The sequence below is a fragment of the Syngnathus typhle genome, linkage group LG1 (genome assembly GCF_033458585.1).
Source record: "Syngnathus typhle isolate RoL2023-S1 ecotype Sweden linkage group LG1, RoL_Styp_1.0, whole genome shotgun sequence".
NCBI lineage: Eukaryota > Metazoa > Chordata > Actinopteri > Syngnathiformes > Syngnathidae > Syngnathus > Syngnathus typhle.
The window spans coordinates 22,619,046-22,634,811 of NC_083738.1; the positions used below are offsets into that span (position 1 = coordinate 22,619,046).

The following is a 15,766-nucleotide window of genomic DNA, read 5'->3' on the forward strand; positions in this document are numbered from 1 at the left end:
GAGAGCAGCACTGTTCCGAGCTCAAAGTTTTAAGTGTGTTATTTGCCCAGCCTATTCCAATGTCCTTATTTGGGATTAATGCAAACTGAAAATAGTGGGGGACATCCAAATTTGTCTCCAAATATTTGCTTTCTTCTGTCAAACAGATGACACAAATTGTAGCTTGCATTGCAATTTATTTCAAGTAATGGTTTACATGAAAATGCATATTTTAAAAAGAAAAATTCAACACTTTATATATTGATGTATTATCCCAAACACACGCACGCACACACACACAAACATGACATCAAGAGTAACCTAAAATAAAGTGTAATTATTAGAAAATTGCAATGGCAGGAGAAGCCACGTGTGGGAGGCCTGCAGGAGGCCCCGATATGCATAGGAGGCTCTCGGCAGGTCCAACCAGACAAATCAATTTATAATCACTAAAACAATTTGCTGAGTGATTTTAGTTACTCCAAATATGACAAAATCAAAGGGAGGGAATGCAGACATTGTGGCAGGACTTAAGACATCACTATTTTACAATTACGGTTACACATTAGGGTTCCAAACAAAGGTTAGAGTTTTAAAACAAGGAGTAGCGATTCAATCCTTGCTTTAAACAAGGATAAGATATCGATATAAGCGCTTCTAGTCTGGATTTAGGATCGTGAAGAAGGGTTAGGATTTTAAACTTGTTTTTCATATAACTCTTAGCGTTTCAAAATGGCCTTACTTAGCACAATCTAACACGAAGTGCACAGTTGTGCAACAAAGAAAAGGTCAGCCTGCATCACACTCAAACCAAACACACCTCACATGATTTTTTTTATCTAAGACATGAAAAGATCAAATATTTTTAAGGCCTTTTTCTCAAGCCAGCATTTTTTTCATTGGCCAGCGAGGGGAGGCATCAAGTTGTAATGTGATGTCTGATTATCGTGCTGACAAGAGTCACGAGTAATAGCAGCTTATCCCCCATGCTTTTATTTTGAGCTGTGTGTCCGAATGTCAGTTGTGATCTACCAGGAAGTAGTTAGCATAGTAAATAAATCAAAGTAAAGGAAGTATATGTGCATTATGTGACAGTGAGTGCATCTCCATGTAAGGAACGTGACTAATCAGGCTATCATTGTTAGCATGGTACAAAAAAAACATGTTTTTCTTGAATAATTGCACAGCAGTGTTTGGATTATATGTTTGTTTGTTTGTTTGTTTGTTTGTTTGTTTGTTTGTTTGGTTGGTTGCTAGCCTTACAGCGAGCTAACCTAACCTTATGTATTTGTTGTAAAACGGGTACAGCATCAGCGTCTGTGCATTGTTTGTCATTTAAACGTGCATATTAGGCAAACATCCTGAGAGCGCCCCCTAGTTGTTGCCTTCAGCGTGTTCACCATTCATGTTACCCACAACAAAGATGGTGGCCTGCGCATTCTCACTGAGATCAACACCGTTGGACCGGATTGGCGTTTTTGCTGTGTTGGCATCCATTGTGACACTGCGGAGCGAAAACAAGTCACAAGTTAATCATGGATTCTAGAATTAAATTGCGAAAGTGAAACACTCATGACTTAATAAAAAGAGGCTTTACGTTCCCATACAACAATGGCCTCCATTGTTTTGCATGAAAATTGTTTTATCTCAGAGGAAATGTAGCCACTGAAAAGTCATTTTGCAGTCAGGTGAATGGCATACAATTGGGAGCCATTGTTTTATTTTACAGAGAACTTTGGTACACTTAAAAATCCGTGTGAATTAAATGTGAAAAGTCTTCAACAACCACAAAGAGTGCAGTTGCCTCCAATCTTCTTTATTATATTACCCTAACCTAGATGACTGACAATCTGGAGCATGATGCTACGGACCCCCACACCAATTTATGAGGCCAGCAAAGACAGACTTCATGTGTCAATGCAAAGATTTGAAATATTGCCAGCAATTTATCAGGTGTCTGAACGGTTTTTACTAGTCTTAAAACTAGTTATTCATCAGTTTGCTGTGCAGCCTATACTGTATAAGGCATTGACAGTCATAATGGCCCTTGGAAGGAATCTACGACAATGATGCGGCCCGTGACAAAAATAATTTTGTCACCCCTTGGTCTAGAAAATCAGTATTTGTTAACAACACGCTTTGGTCATCCACCTGTGCTTGCAGCCGTTTTCGACAAGACGGTCGGTCGTTTCATTTTCCCACACGGAGGAGCCAGATCGTCTTTCCCGCCAGTTTCCCGGTTTTTCCGGGCTGCTCTTCCTCGCCACCACAGGTCCAGGAGCGGAGCCTCGCCTCTCCCCAACCGCTCCTGGGTCCACCGTGGAGTTGGATGTTGTGACAGAACCGTCCGGGTCTTTTCCCGACTCGCTGCTGGCGCGTCTCCCGTTCAGACTCTCGCAGGACGACATGTGACCATCACGCTCGTCTGACCAGGAGAAAGGTTTACACGACATGAACGTTTGCAGTCAATTAGTGCGTGACAACATGAGAGCCAGTGAATCAACAATAACATGAGTGTCTAGAACACAGATGTCAAACTCAAGGCCCGGGGGTCAGGTACAGCCCGCCACATCATTTTATGTGACCCGCGAAGACAAATTGTGCATCAAATTCATGTCATTACTAGAATTGCAAATAGTTTTCACTTTTAATATCTTTAGGTTGACAGTCATAATGGCCCTCCGAAAGTAGCTATGACTACAATGGGGTCCGCGAAAAAAATGACACCCCTGGTCTAGAATCTTCTTGAACGTTACATTATGAGAGTTCTGAGACTCAAAGGCAGCATCAGAGCACAGTCGACTACATTAAAAAGGCCTAAGAGAGTCAACTAAGAGAGCCTGAAAACTGAGTACATGTCAAATTGCCAATAAAGAGGCATTTGTATTTTCAATCGTTTGAATGTACCGCTCGAATAATTTATAGAGTGAATGAGCCAGCAGGGGTCGGTTCGAACATGAAAACATCGATGAGACAATGACATGACTTGACTTTGGTCGCCCTCTACTGAGAACATGCTGACACCGCAGGTCACATGACCTAGCCTGAAGCGTGAAACTAGTGTGAAGCTAGCGTGCTTAATTGTCAATGTGACGCCGGCGGGACCTTGTTTGAACCCGCCAGCCGGGTCAATGAGCTCCATGAAAAAAAAACGGATTAAAGCTCGCTCAATACATGGAACATCACTGTTCACGTGTAATGAGAGACTCAACAATGACACGGAGCAAATTTCAATTAACTACATACAACATGAGAGCCAAGGGAGTCAAGCACAATATGAGAGCCTACAGAGTCAACTACGACACGAGAGCCCGGCCCTCGAGAGTTAAGTTGAAGCGGTTGTACCTCCAGATCCAGCCTCTCCTGCCTTATTACGCCTTCTTCTCAGGATAACTTCCAGCTCGCTGTCTTTCCTCCCTGTTGGCGATGGCGCCTCCTGAGAGCCTCTGCTAGGACTGCGTTTCACCGTCTCCTGGAGACGGAGACAAAGTGGCTAGTTTGTGGGTGTTTGTATGTGAGCTTGTATGCGTGATTGCGTTCTACCAGAATGCCTTTGAGTTCGTCCATGGCGCTCTCCTGAGATGTCTCCTCGCTGGCTGGAGGTATCTGATCGACAGAATGAACAATTTCCAACTTGACCTACTTACCGTCTGCATTCGTCAATGTACTCACTTTGACAGCAACTCTCTGCTGCGTCGTTAAAGTTTGAATTTGAGGGAAGACAAAACAACCATACATGAATGTTGGACAGAAAACGTCAGCATCTTATTGAAACTCTAACAACAATAAAAAAAGTCTCAGAAATGACAGAACTACAAACCTTGCTGTCCTGACTTTTAACGGGCCGCAGCACCACGCCATGTTTGATTCGCTCCATCATCTCATTGACAGCCTTCACCTTCACGGCGTCATCAGATGCTAAAAAGACATCCACACGTTTGTTACCATGTTCCATTGAGCTCGTCAGCATTGTCAGCAGAAGCTAAAAAGACCTTAAAATTAGTTCACGTGCTAACATTGCTAGTGTCATTCTAGCTAGTAGTTAGCTTGTTAACTACAAATAGAAAGATGGCCGCTACCTGCTGGTTGCTCCATCTTCAGAGACGTTTTGGAGCCTTTGGACGTCTTCCTCATGATGGCGATTAGAGAACTGGAAAAGTATATTCTAATGACACTTGATTGTCACTTTGGAAACACGTTATGTCCAGCTTCTGTTTCAAATGACCAGCTCATCGGCAAGTTCAGTACGAGCCTGGTAATGATTTGGATCTGGTGTGTGGTGGTGGAGAGAAACATCTAAAACATGCAGGACCGGAGTTTGTTTTCTGTTGCATAGAAATTAAATTAAAGCATGAGTTTTGATCAAATCGAATACAACATGAGAGCCTGAGTGTCAACTATTCCTAAACATTTGGCTCATCGCGGGTGCTCCTCACCTGAGAGGGTTGCATCTGGATGGGGGAGGCGGAGGTGGAGGAGGAGGCGGCGGGGGTGGCGGGGGCGGCGGTTGAGGAAGGGGCGCGGGGGGTGGAGCCACCTCAGATTCCATGGGACCAGGAGGGAGAGGAGGCGGGGGAGGGGGTGCTGTGTCGGTAGTCATGGTGACCCTCTGAAGCAGCTGGACTGCGGACGAGAACAAGAAGATGACATCTGCTATGGGAAATAATTGACATTGTCATTTAGAAGATGGAACACAGGACATAACAATACAGAAGATGATGAAGGAGGGATGGGTTGGGATGACTGTGTTTGTATACTTTGGATTTGCAGCTGTTGGTTATCCTTCTCAGCCTGTTCAAGTCGTCCCTCCACATCTTTCTTCTCCTCCTCCAGCAGATCCACTTGTCTATACAGACTTTCCAAGTTCTTCTTCGCGATGCTGTCGTCCAGCTCGGCCTGCAGCTCACTCACCTAAATACAGAGATAGGTGGTCAGGACGGGTTGCTCGTAAATCGGCACCAATTGACAGATAACGTATACATCTAAGGATGATTTCGTTTTCAACGTCGTTAAGAAGCGTGTTTTGGGAATGCGGGAGAACCCGGAGAGAACCTGCAAGTCTGCACACCCATGTTCACTAGAACTTCTGAATTTCACGTGTGTTCTGCCTCCCATTTATCATTGATCAATTCAACCCGATCTCTCATTGTCAAGACGGTGTGCAAACATACGCAACCACATTATCTCACTTGTTTATCCTGCTCACTAAGACTTGGACACAAAAGTACTGTTGATCAATACCTGTCGCTGATGCTGCAGCCGCTCCTCCTCCAGCTTCTTGGTGAGGGCGGCGACCTCTTCCAAGGCGCTGAGCAGCTGCATTGTCGGCTCAGCGCTCTGCAGGAGCAGGGCGCTCTGACGATTGGCCTCCTTCTGCTCCACCAGCATCTGCGGCAAACACATACACGAAGCAGCAGTAGCAAGATGTGAGCATAATTTTGCTCCTTGCGGCTAGCCTGCAGATGAACTGGACCGGCACATTCTTGCCAGCATTTAGCGCAAAACAATGGCATCATATTTTTGCACAATTGCTACATTACTGTATTATTGTCTGTGTTGCTCCACTTATTGTATTTAAACACCTCAAATGATTATAAGACGGAAAAATGGATGCTGGTTTTGTTCGCCCATCTATGGAATTTCACATTATGTGTTAGCATTAAGCTAGCAGAGGTTTTGGGGTTGTTTTAAAGACACAACATGTAATTCTTCAAAACACATGGCGCTCATATCTTTAAGCAAAGCAAAAAAATCTGGCAAACAATAGCTTGTTTCTCAGAAACCTCACAACTCGGCTGACTTGTATAGCAAAGTGCCACTGCACACTTTAAGTTGAGGAAAAATTATGCAAATTTGCCATATTGGGATGTCACAATGAGGCAGAAGTACACAAGATGTATTTTCACAAATAGTCAGCTAATTAGAGATTAGCTCGGTTGTTTAATTTCACACGTCTGTGGCATTTTGTTTTTGTGCTTTTGGTGGTTTTCTGACCTGGTGCGCGTACGTTTCGGCTTTGACGCGAAGGCTCTGCTCCAAGTCCAGTTGCTCCTTCATGTCCTCGTACTCCTGTGTCGCCATTGCTGACACTGCCCTCGCACACAAAATTCGCCATTTAGTAGAGAAATTTGGTGGGTCTCCTCAAGACTGAGCATGCCTACCAAATATTGTGTTGCCAAACCCATGAAATACTTTTGCCGCCTGATTTCCACAACAAGCGCATTAAATGATTAAAAACACTCGGCCGCCAGGTTACTCGCCTCTATTGAAGCTCTCGATGGTTTTGCTGTGCCTCTCGACGGCGTGGCGGAGGTCCTTCGCATCTTTTTCATCTCGCGCTGACTGCCGTCCGTCATCGTCCGTTATTTCAACATCAAAAAACAAACTATTCTATTATGTTGGAGCAGAAAAAAAAAGGTCAGTGGGAAGGCGGAAAAGAGGATGACCTTGTCGATGAGCTCCTCGATCCTTCTCCGTTGGTCGTCAATTTGGCACAGGAATTTCTTTTTCTCCTCCAACAAGCTGCTCACCGCCTCGCGTAGCTCTGAACACAAACACACACACATCTTTTGTCATCTCGTTCCACTTTTTTGTGTCCCGATGATGACTTCTTCACGTAATTTTGTCTAATTTGCTTTTGATGATCCTGCATTTCACCTTTGACCTGCTGCCGGTATTGCTCAAAGGTGTCGGGCTCTGGCTCATTAATGTCGTAAGCTGTCTCGCCATCGCTGGTCTCCATAGCGACCCCGTCGGAGATACTGGGAAGTGGCTCATCAACACATGGCACCCGTGACGTCAGGCTTAGGTACTTCAATTTCCTGTTCTCGCTGTTCAGCTGTCGGAGGGGTGGCGCATCATATGTGTCAATCAATGTGACATCATGAAACATTTGCGTTCATTCCAATTGCACTAATGACATTATGATGCCGTTTACAGCCAGTAGGGGGCGTATTTGAACGGTACCGGGCACATTTTCTGTTATAACGCACGTCAGTCTACTGGATTTTTTTCTTAATAATGAATAGCCAAAATTTATTTTTAAGTTAGTTTACTTCATCCAATAATTCGCTTAATTTGGAATAATATTATATAATGACAGAAATAAACATTAATCATGTATGTATGTTTTTTAAAATTCATATTTCACATTATTCAACATGTTTATTGATACATTTAGTCAAATCAATTTTACCCAAGCATTTTTTTTTTTCAATTTGGCATTTAAGCATATTGTATGAATGTTAAGTTTCATTAAATTATTTGTCCAATTGAATATGTACTCAAAAAAGAATTTTAAATTAATGAATAGTCTTATTCAACTTACTACTTGTTTCAATAACTATTTAGTTCGAGCTTCATCTACAAATGGCCTTGAGCGCAAAAATATGCCCATCCTTGACCTTACATCTGGGAAGGTGCGAGTGCCGAATGTTGCGGGATGCGGGGTTTTTTTTTCTTTTTTTTTTTTTTTGCTGACGCAGCAGAAGATGTCATGCTCATTGTGCCGACTCATGCAAAACGCAGATAATCCTGTTGAGGATTATTGCCGGCAGGGTGGACAAACCTTGGTGGCGAGCGCCTCTGCATTCTCCCGACACGACTTTTCGATCTCCAGCTGAGTCTGCAGAATGCTCACCTCCTCGATCACCATCTGAGACACTACCACACACATACACGCACATGTCATCTGACACGTTGTTGACATTGTTTCATACTCAGCTGTGATCATGCAAGGTTCTCTTCTGTTTGATCAAATTTTATCGTTTTGGATTTATACGGAATTTGGAATGCATGGAATATGCAATTTTAGAATTTGCATGTGCGGCAGCTTTATTAGGATGTTTTCCTGTTACCTTCTTTGCATTGCTCTTGTGCCATGAAAAAAATTGGTTTGGAGTGTTCAGTGTTGACTAATCAGAGCACAGACGATTTACAGTAGGGCAGGGCCTTAAAGATCCATTCATCCGAGTTTTGAGAAAATTATATTTTGTTTACGATTTCTTCCACATGAAAGATAATGGAGGAAAATCAGTCGAGAAAGTTTATTTGTTCCATGACCAAAAAAGAAAAGTCATTGTGACTTTCATTTGGACGTCATTTATTCATGTGTACCGTCATGGTACTGTTAGTACCGTTAATTATTCAACTCTTCTAACCTAAATAATTCAGCACACGAGAAGAGGAACGGAATGAGCATCCACTTGAGGTATTTTCACGAAAGAGACCTTATCACCTTTTTTGAAAAAAAGAAAAGAAAATAATAGTATTGACATTGACAGAAGATTGACTGGAATGTTTACATAAAATAATAACTATTCTTCTTAATTTTGTCCGGTAGAGAGTGGACTCACAAGCACTTAAAAGACCTTGTGAAATACAAGCACTTAGTATATAGTAAATTAAAATTATACTTCAATTTGAAATCCAATAATAGCCTTAGTTAGCCTAATAGAACTGTCTTGATGTGTTTTGCACAACTTGTAATGTCCAATACACACGTTAAAAATCATACTTTATCCACACAAAAATGCACCACAAAGTCATCAATACATTTTGGTAGCAGCAAATTACGAATGCGTTCTACGTAAGGGATATAAATGATACATACGTGAAGAAATTGCCTCTTCACAGCAATATAAGAGGAGTGACATGGATACAGTTCAGCATTTGTATAAGCTATTGTTACGAGTATCGAGTGTTTGAGAATAGTCTGATATCGGTCCGATACTGATACATGGCACTCGCCCATCCCTAATTATGATGAAGGGAACAAAAGTATTGACGCCTATATACTGACCTGTGTGGATTGTCATGACAAGAACGGCAACGAGTGAATGCCTGCAACTGACACGCTAAACTAGCAGTTGCCGTGATAACTACACTCCGGAGTCCCGCCCACTCTTTAGGTGTATGTGTTATGGTGTCAACTATTCCAGGCAGAATGTGTGTGTGTTCATGTAGTTGCTTTTAGCCTAGCATGTTAGTCTTGAAGGTAAGATGAGTTGGGGGTGGTGGAGGGGGAGTGAAACTCACCCCTCTTGATGTGCTGGAGTTGTCTCTCAGCCTCATCCCTCTGCTCTGTCAGTCTGTGGCGCTGAGGGACGCAAGCGTTACACAATGTTACGCGTCATTACACAAGAATACACGTTACAAAATGCCAGACAACAATGTGCTAACTCCTGAACACCTCTGTTACAACTTCATGTTCACAACTTTGTGTTGTTGTTGTGTTGGGGTATGTAACATGATGGTACACAACATTCATTACGCAGTGTTACAGAAGGTTATCTCCTGCTTTAGCCTAGCAGCTAAATGTGAGTGTATGCTAACTTGTAGGTGTGACGCTATGCCAAGCTGACAGCATCACAGGGGAGGTGAAATATCTTCGCTTAAATTCACTTGCTGCCCCATCCCCCCCTCCACACACACGTCAGCAACTGCAGGAAGCACTTGGCCCACTTTGTAGGACTCATGTACCTGCGGCCTTTCACATTGACGGCTAGCATTAGCAACCCTCAAGAAGGCGATAAGAACATGTCACCCATGTTACCCACGCTCGACGTTACATTCACTATTCCAAGCATTCAGGATATCAGGAACATGGAGGGTAATGAATTTGATAGACTGCATTATTTTTCGGCAAACGTTTAACTTTTGGTACAAACATTCAACATTACAAACATTTATCGTTTCAAACTTTGAATGTCAGAACTGTTACAAACGAGAAATTCCGCAAACACCGGCGTTAAAGATTACGAACGACAAACCAACATTTGATGTTGACAACATTCAATGGACTTTGTAACATTTGATGTGATGAACATGAAACACCTTTACAAACGTCAAACTTTAAATACTAAATACATTCAAGGTAAAAAAAAAACACCCAAAACGTGTACCATTGGCAACATAAAACATTACGAATGTTTACAAATAGGGAGGGTCGGTGGCACACTGGTTAGCACGTCCGCTTCACAGTTAGGAGGGTGTGGGTTCGATTCCACCGCCGGCCCTCCCTGTTTGCATGCACTCCTGATACCACTTTTCAGTCTCAAAACGACATGACGATATATCCAGCAACCAGGAGACCACTCTCTGAACATGCTCCATAAGATTGCTCATCAAAAAGTCTCAGAAGTAAGGCTAAAGCATCCATAGCTGTCATTTTTGCCATCACTAAACATAAAAAACAAACCATCAATAGAGCAGTAGAAAGAACCTGCAATTGTAGCCAATTAAAGTAAAAGTGAAATATGACACCCCATGCTATGGTTAGTGGTCACTTGAGGTAGTACTAGTAACGCTTAGATTTCCTTTGTATTTTGACAATTTAATGATGGAATAATCTTAGAATAAAATGTACCGATTTAGGAAAGGTCAGGGACCTATTGTTGCATCGATTTATTTCTAAGCAAGTTATACTGTTGCAAAATATGAAAAGAGTTAAAATCACTGCCTCTGTAGTTCTAGTTTTGATACACTGAATTTAGTTCATTTGTGATACAAAAGGTTTGCATACCGTTTATCTGTGTGTAAATGTACTGAGCGGACACATTTATTTAGGGAGGGGTCCTAAAAGCCGCTGAAATCCTAAATCACAACATAAAATCATCCTCCAACGCTAAACACGCCAAATATTTACTTCACACACGTGAGATGGCTTTCGTTTGAAGCCATTACCAGATTTTCGTCTGATGAACGAATGACTGAATGAATGATTGGTTGCTTTTACCTCCGTCTGCATGTGCGCGTCCTTCTCCTGCTGCTTCTCTTTCTCCTTCTCCTCCTCTTCGCATCCTTCCACCGGCGACGACGACGAGCAGGAAAGCATTGATTGATTGCCTTATTTTTAGGTACAGGAAAATAAAAATCCAAGACTTGGATGATGTGTTGTATGAAAGTGTTAAAACAAACTCGGTTCCGCCGCTCCAGATGTCATTATTTGTTCTCGTGGAGGAAGGATGAGGAGACTCCCAGGACCGCTGAGGCGGGCAAACAGGACCTCCACCACCCACCCCTCCCGACCCTCCTTCACGCACATGCGCAGGCACGCACACGTACACGCGCACACACACGGACGCACGCATGCGCACACATACTCTGCTCTCTTGCCCTTCTGACATCATCACTAACCTCCCCCTTTTTTCCTCATCCTCGAATGCTGAAGTATCCAGCAATTGTTTAGTTTTAGTCTTTTACGTTGTCACTATAAATCTACAATAGAATAATATCAGTTTATTTCAACTTTTCAATCATGAGAACGATAATAAAAAACGACTGATAGATGATAGCGGTCGTAGTAGTAGTCAAGTCAGATAAGTAAAAGTCGATTGAATAAACAATCGTTCTGTTAAAAAATGTTACTTTTAAGTGGGTGGATAAACAGATCGACTAAAAATAAAACTATATGAAACAGATCAAGATGTTGCTAATACTCTTTTGTACAACAAACAGAAGGATACATGTTAATGAAGTCATAGTGAGAATTTGTTGCCAGTGCTGAGGATGTATGCGTTGACTCTCCCCTGCGCCAGGGGGTGCTCAAACTTTAAAAGCCAGTCGAACACTGTCACCACTTCCTGTTTCCTCTACCGTAGACTAAAATGGCGTCGCGCTACTTTCAAACGATGCAGGAGACTTTCAAAACGAACAACAAAAGTCGCGAGTTCCCAGCGCATTCAGTCAAAATCCACTCGGTGGCGTGGAGTTGCGATGGCAGGAGACTGGCGTCGGGGTCTGTCGACAAGACCGCCAGCGTTTTTGTCCTGGAAAAAGACAGACTGGTGAGTTTGGCCTCGGACACCGTGGCGGGCTCAATGAAAGCAACCAAAACCAGACCAGACACTACTTACTGAAACGTTTATATTTATGGCCGTCATATTTATCATTGGCCATGGTGAATTTACTTGCCTAACATGTTCGATATATTTTAAAACTAGTGATAAGTGGAATAAATCTCTTTAAGTAGTCGTAGTGCATACGTAAATTCTTCCGGTGTTACGGTTCGACTCGCTTCCATATTAACTGGCTAAAGCCAGTTCAGTAATCTTGTGTTTCGTGACAGCAGATTCGCTCGTCACAAGCAACATGGAAATTGTCAGACTGCAAAACGGTCCAAATCCTCAATAAACATGGAACAAAACGTCCCGTTTTCATTTTCGATTGGCTGTACGAAATTAAGGAAGTAAAAATTATAAAAAAAATATCGTAGAAAGCGGGATTCGAACCCCTGATGCAAAGTACCGTTTTTTTCCATGTATAATGCGCCCCCATGTATAATACGCACCCTAAAAATGGCATGTTGATGCTGGAAAAAAGCCTGTACCCATGTATAATACGCACCCAAATTTTGACTCCTACTTAAGTCCGTCCAACCCCATTTTTCTTTCCGTATCCCTGTTGAGTGCTTCTTTAATCAGTCAGTCCGCCAATTTGCTGCAGTCCGCCGACTGCACCGGAACGGCATTGCAAATGACAAACAGTTCTCGATTGCTATATAGATACTGCAAAATCAATAGAAATCCCATCAACCGATCAAGCAATCGCATCAGAAATCATTCCGTCGAGTGCCGTGTGCGTCGACAGACAAAGGTCTGGTTGTTAGCTGACTATTTAGAACGGCGTTTTTTGACGCATGTTTTCCACCACTGTAGGAATTGTAGCCCACTGAGTCGATGACGCCGATAAGCACGCAAAGGCTCCGTCATGTCGCGCGTTTGTTTGTACAGGTGAAGGAAAACAACTACCGTGGGCACAGCGACAGCGTGGATCAGCTGTGCTGGCATCCCAGCAACCCGGACCTCTTTGTGACTGCGTCGGGCGACAAGAGTGTCAGAATCTGGGACGTGCGCACCACTAAGTGTACGGCAGTTGTCAACACCAAAGGTTGGCAAAAGCGACAGCAATACAAAAGCACAACATGAAGTTTCTGTTGAACCCTAACTTGAACTGATTCGTCAACTTGGAGCAAAAATAATCATGTCTGTGTGGGAAGTCGTTGAGCAAAATAATTGTTTGTGCCAGCACTATTGTGATTCTGACTTTCAGTTGAAGCCACGGAAAAAAGAAAAACCACACACACACAAAGAGGCCGTGGGCCCACTCGGTCGGCTGGAGTTGGTTCTTGACCACAAGTCAGACTTAAAACCTTCGTTTATTGCCGTTGGGCCCCTTGCGCCCCCACCTTCCCAGCCCCAACCCCACTACCACCACCCTGTATAGTTATGTAGATAGAGATATTGATAAATAAGCTATTATTTTTAGGCCCACGTTATTTTTGTAATTTTTTATTTATTTTTATTACTATTGCTCCCTCCAACCCCCCACTCCTTACCAGCACACATTGACAGTTATGTCCATGAAAAAAAAACTTTCTCCCCCCTACCACAGGTGAGAACCTCAACATCTGTTGGAGTCCGGACGGTCAGACGATCGCTGTGGGCAACAAGGAAGACGTGGTCACCTTTATAGACGCCAAGACACACAAAACCAAAGCCGAGGAGAAGTTCAAGTTCGAGGTGAACGAGATCTCCTGGAACAACGACAACGACATGTTCTTCCTCACCAACGGGAACGGCTGCATCAACATCCTCAGGTGATTGGCACAAACGAGACTCGGTCGGCCAGTCCGTCGGTCAGACTTGGCTCTTGACGCTCTGTCGTTGCAGCTACCCCGAGTTGAAGACCATTCAGTCCATCAACGCGCACCCATCCAACTGCATCTGCATCAAATTCGACCCGACGGGCAAATACTTTGCCACTGGCAGCAATGACGCGCTGGTCAGCCTGTGGGACTTGAGCGAGTTGGTCTGCGTGCGCTGCTTTTCCAGGTGGGTTGGTACGCTCCATTATGACTCATGGAACAGAAGACGGCAAAGTGACGTATTCCGAACAAAGGCATCCATGAATGTTGAATTCATTTCAATATCTTTATTCCATTTTAAATCCACAATTTTGTCTCAAACATGTATGACAAAGAAGAAATTCAGAAAACCAAATGTAAATGTATTGAACTAATGTAAGATGACTGACGTATTCTCGGACCGTTAGGTAATCTCGCATGTTGAAATGTATTCAGATATAATTGAACAAGTGTCATCCAGAATTGCTGACATAATCCAGACCAATCTTGCATTATTTAACCCACGGTGATGCGGTGGAACGTGATCTGGCTTTTGTCCTGTAACCTCAAGTAATAGTGAGTGTGATTTGTAATGTAGTTGCGTTTCCAAACGTGATGGCAGGTTAGACTGGCCCGTGAGGACACTGAGCTTCAGTCACGACGGCAAGATGCTGGCGTCAGCGTCCGAGGACCACTTCATTGACATCGCCGAGGTGGAAACAGGTTGGTATATCACCCCAAGCAGACGTGCTAACTTCTTCTTCTGTGACACAAGAAGTCCACTTTTGCGCATCAATTTTTGTTGGTTCTTTGTTGAAGCCTTATCTAAAACTTATAAAACACAAATGTCCTGTTTTTTCGACTGAATGTTTGCTAGCCTAGCGTTTTTTTTGCAGCCGACTGGCGTGTTAAACCCGGCTTGTCAAAACGCCGATAATTGGTCCAGCCCTGCCCTCGACCGTCAATTGGTCCAGCCCTGCCCTCGACCGTCAATTATCGCCATGGGCCCTGGATAAAAGTCTCAGGCCTTGCTTTGCAACGTGCGGAAAATGTGATGTTTAAATTGAGTGTGTGTGCGTTGGACAGGCGCGAAGCTGTGGGAGGTGCAGTGCTCGCCTACATTCACAGTGGCCTGGCACCCCAAGCGCCACCTGCTGGCCTACTCCTGCGACGACAAGGACGACAAATACGACAACAGCCGCGAGGCGGGAACCGTCAAACTCTTTGGCCTCCCCAACGACTCCTGACGTGACCGCCAAACGGCCCATGGAAAGCCCTTCATGGCAAAGTTTTTTTCCCCCCCACTACCTTTGCCCTCCTTTTACCTTTTAGTTCCAGCTGGCACACAAAGTCCACACTCACTCGTACGGTTGCATCGTCACACTGGTCAGGTGGATTTTTTGACTGCTGTCACTTGTGGCCTACGAGGACAACTGCAGCTCCTGTCTTGTGGGGGCATGGGTTGAACTGTGTCGCTTTTCTGCTAGTAACATTTTCAAATGTCAACCAATTGCAGCCAAGGCCATTGTTCTACTACTGCGGCAGTACCTTACTCGCTATGCGTGCTACTGCTGCGTGACACAAGCATACTGGTTGGCTCTGGAAGTGTTTGAATCTATAGATGGCAGCTGAGTACTTCACCAGTATGGTCGAGTTGCACGATAGCAGGTCGGAAGTGGCACAGGTCGTCGAAGAAACGCTCACAACTGAGGCCTAAGCTGTAACGTAGCACGTTCAGGCAATTGGTAATCATTCAGACAGGAGACAATCTGTTCTACAGTAACTCGATTGGCATCCATCTCGCGCATCTTCGGCACTGGCGCAAAAAGGCAAATTTCCAGAAGACTGGTTCAATCTAAGAATGTGGCTTTCAGCATACTGTGGTAGCACACTACACACCAAGTCCATCAACAGCCATTTGCGCGAGAAGATTTTTCGGCATGAACTGTGCAAGCTGAAAGATTGAATGACTGTGCACAACTCGATCAATGGGCCAACTGTTGGATCCTTTTGTCCTGAGACCGCAATTAATTTCTGGATGTTGAGCACGGAGGCTGTGGTGTGCACCACGCAGACATTTTCACAAACATTATACATTGGATTCAAATTAAAATGTACTGCTGCCGACTGGTTGACATAATAATGCAAAGACATGTTGTCCAC

The 15,766-nt window shown here is 43.8% G+C and overlaps 2 protein-coding genes across 2 annotated transcripts; one reads left to right on the forward strand and one right to left on the reverse strand.

Annotated features, from left to right (window-relative positions):
• Positions 1 to 215: 215 nt before the first annotated feature.
• shtn3 (shootin 3) lies at positions 216 to 11,001 on the reverse strand. Its single transcript, XM_061280151.1, has 17 exons — positions 10,715 to 11,001; positions 9,016 to 9,076; positions 7,547 to 7,641; positions 6,637 to 6,817; positions 6,426 to 6,523; positions 6,240 to 6,321; positions 5,974 to 6,068; positions 5,221 to 5,367; positions 4,737 to 4,890; positions 4,416 to 4,602; positions 4,059 to 4,129; positions 3,800 to 3,897; positions 3,652 to 3,669; positions 3,523 to 3,585; positions 3,325 to 3,451; positions 2,131 to 2,404; positions 216 to 1,483 (listed from the first exon to the last, which is right to left on the reverse strand). The coding sequence occupies exons 1-17, from the start codon at positions 10,811 to 10,813 to the stop codon at positions 1,354 to 1,356; spliced, it is 1,980 nt and encodes a 659-aa protein (XP_061136135.1). The 5' UTR covers positions 10,814 to 11,001; the 3' UTR covers positions 216 to 1,353.
• A 547-nt stretch (positions 11,002 to 11,548) lies between these two features.
• Positions 11,549 to 15,730, forward strand: thoc3 (THO complex 3). Its single transcript, XM_061286587.1, has 6 exons — positions 11,549 to 11,765; positions 12,711 to 12,867; positions 13,372 to 13,576; positions 13,650 to 13,811; positions 14,226 to 14,326; positions 14,690 to 15,730. The coding sequence occupies exons 1-6, from the start codon at positions 11,586 to 11,588 to the stop codon at positions 14,848 to 14,850; spliced, it is 966 nt and encodes a 321-aa protein (XP_061142571.1). The 5' UTR covers positions 11,549 to 11,585; the 3' UTR covers positions 14,851 to 15,730.
• Positions 15,731 to 15,766: the final 36 nt, after the last annotated feature.

What these genes read in the sequence shown, in the direction of transcription:
- shtn3 (XM_061280151.1), bottom strand. Translation starts at nt 10,813, where the DNA reads ATGCTTTCCTGCTCGTCGTCGTCGCCGGTGGAAGGATGCGAAGAGGAG. An exon ending in ATACCGGCAGCAGGTCAAAG is followed by an intron (nt 6,524 to 6,636) that starts GTGAAATGCAGG and finishes GTTTGTGTTCAG; the next exon opens with AGCTACGCGAGGCGGTGAGC. An exon ending in GGCTGCAGCATCAGCGACAG is followed by an intron (nt 4,891 to 5,220) that starts GTATTGATCAAC and finishes CTCTGTATTTAG; the next exon opens with GTGAGTGAGCTGCAGGCCGA.
- thoc3 (XM_061286587.1), top strand. Translation starts at nt 11,586, where the DNA reads ATGGCGTCGCGCTACTTTCAAACGATGCAGGAGACTTTCAAAACGAAC. An exon ending in GGCAGTTGTCAACACCAAAG is followed by an intron (nt 12,868 to 13,371) that starts GTTGGCAAAAGC and finishes CCCCTACCACAG; the next exon opens with GTGAGAACCTCAACATCTGT. An exon ending in GGCTGCATCAACATCCTCAG is followed by an intron (nt 13,577 to 13,649) that starts GTGATTGGCACA and finishes CTGTCGTTGCAG; the next exon opens with CTACCCCGAGTTGAAGACCA.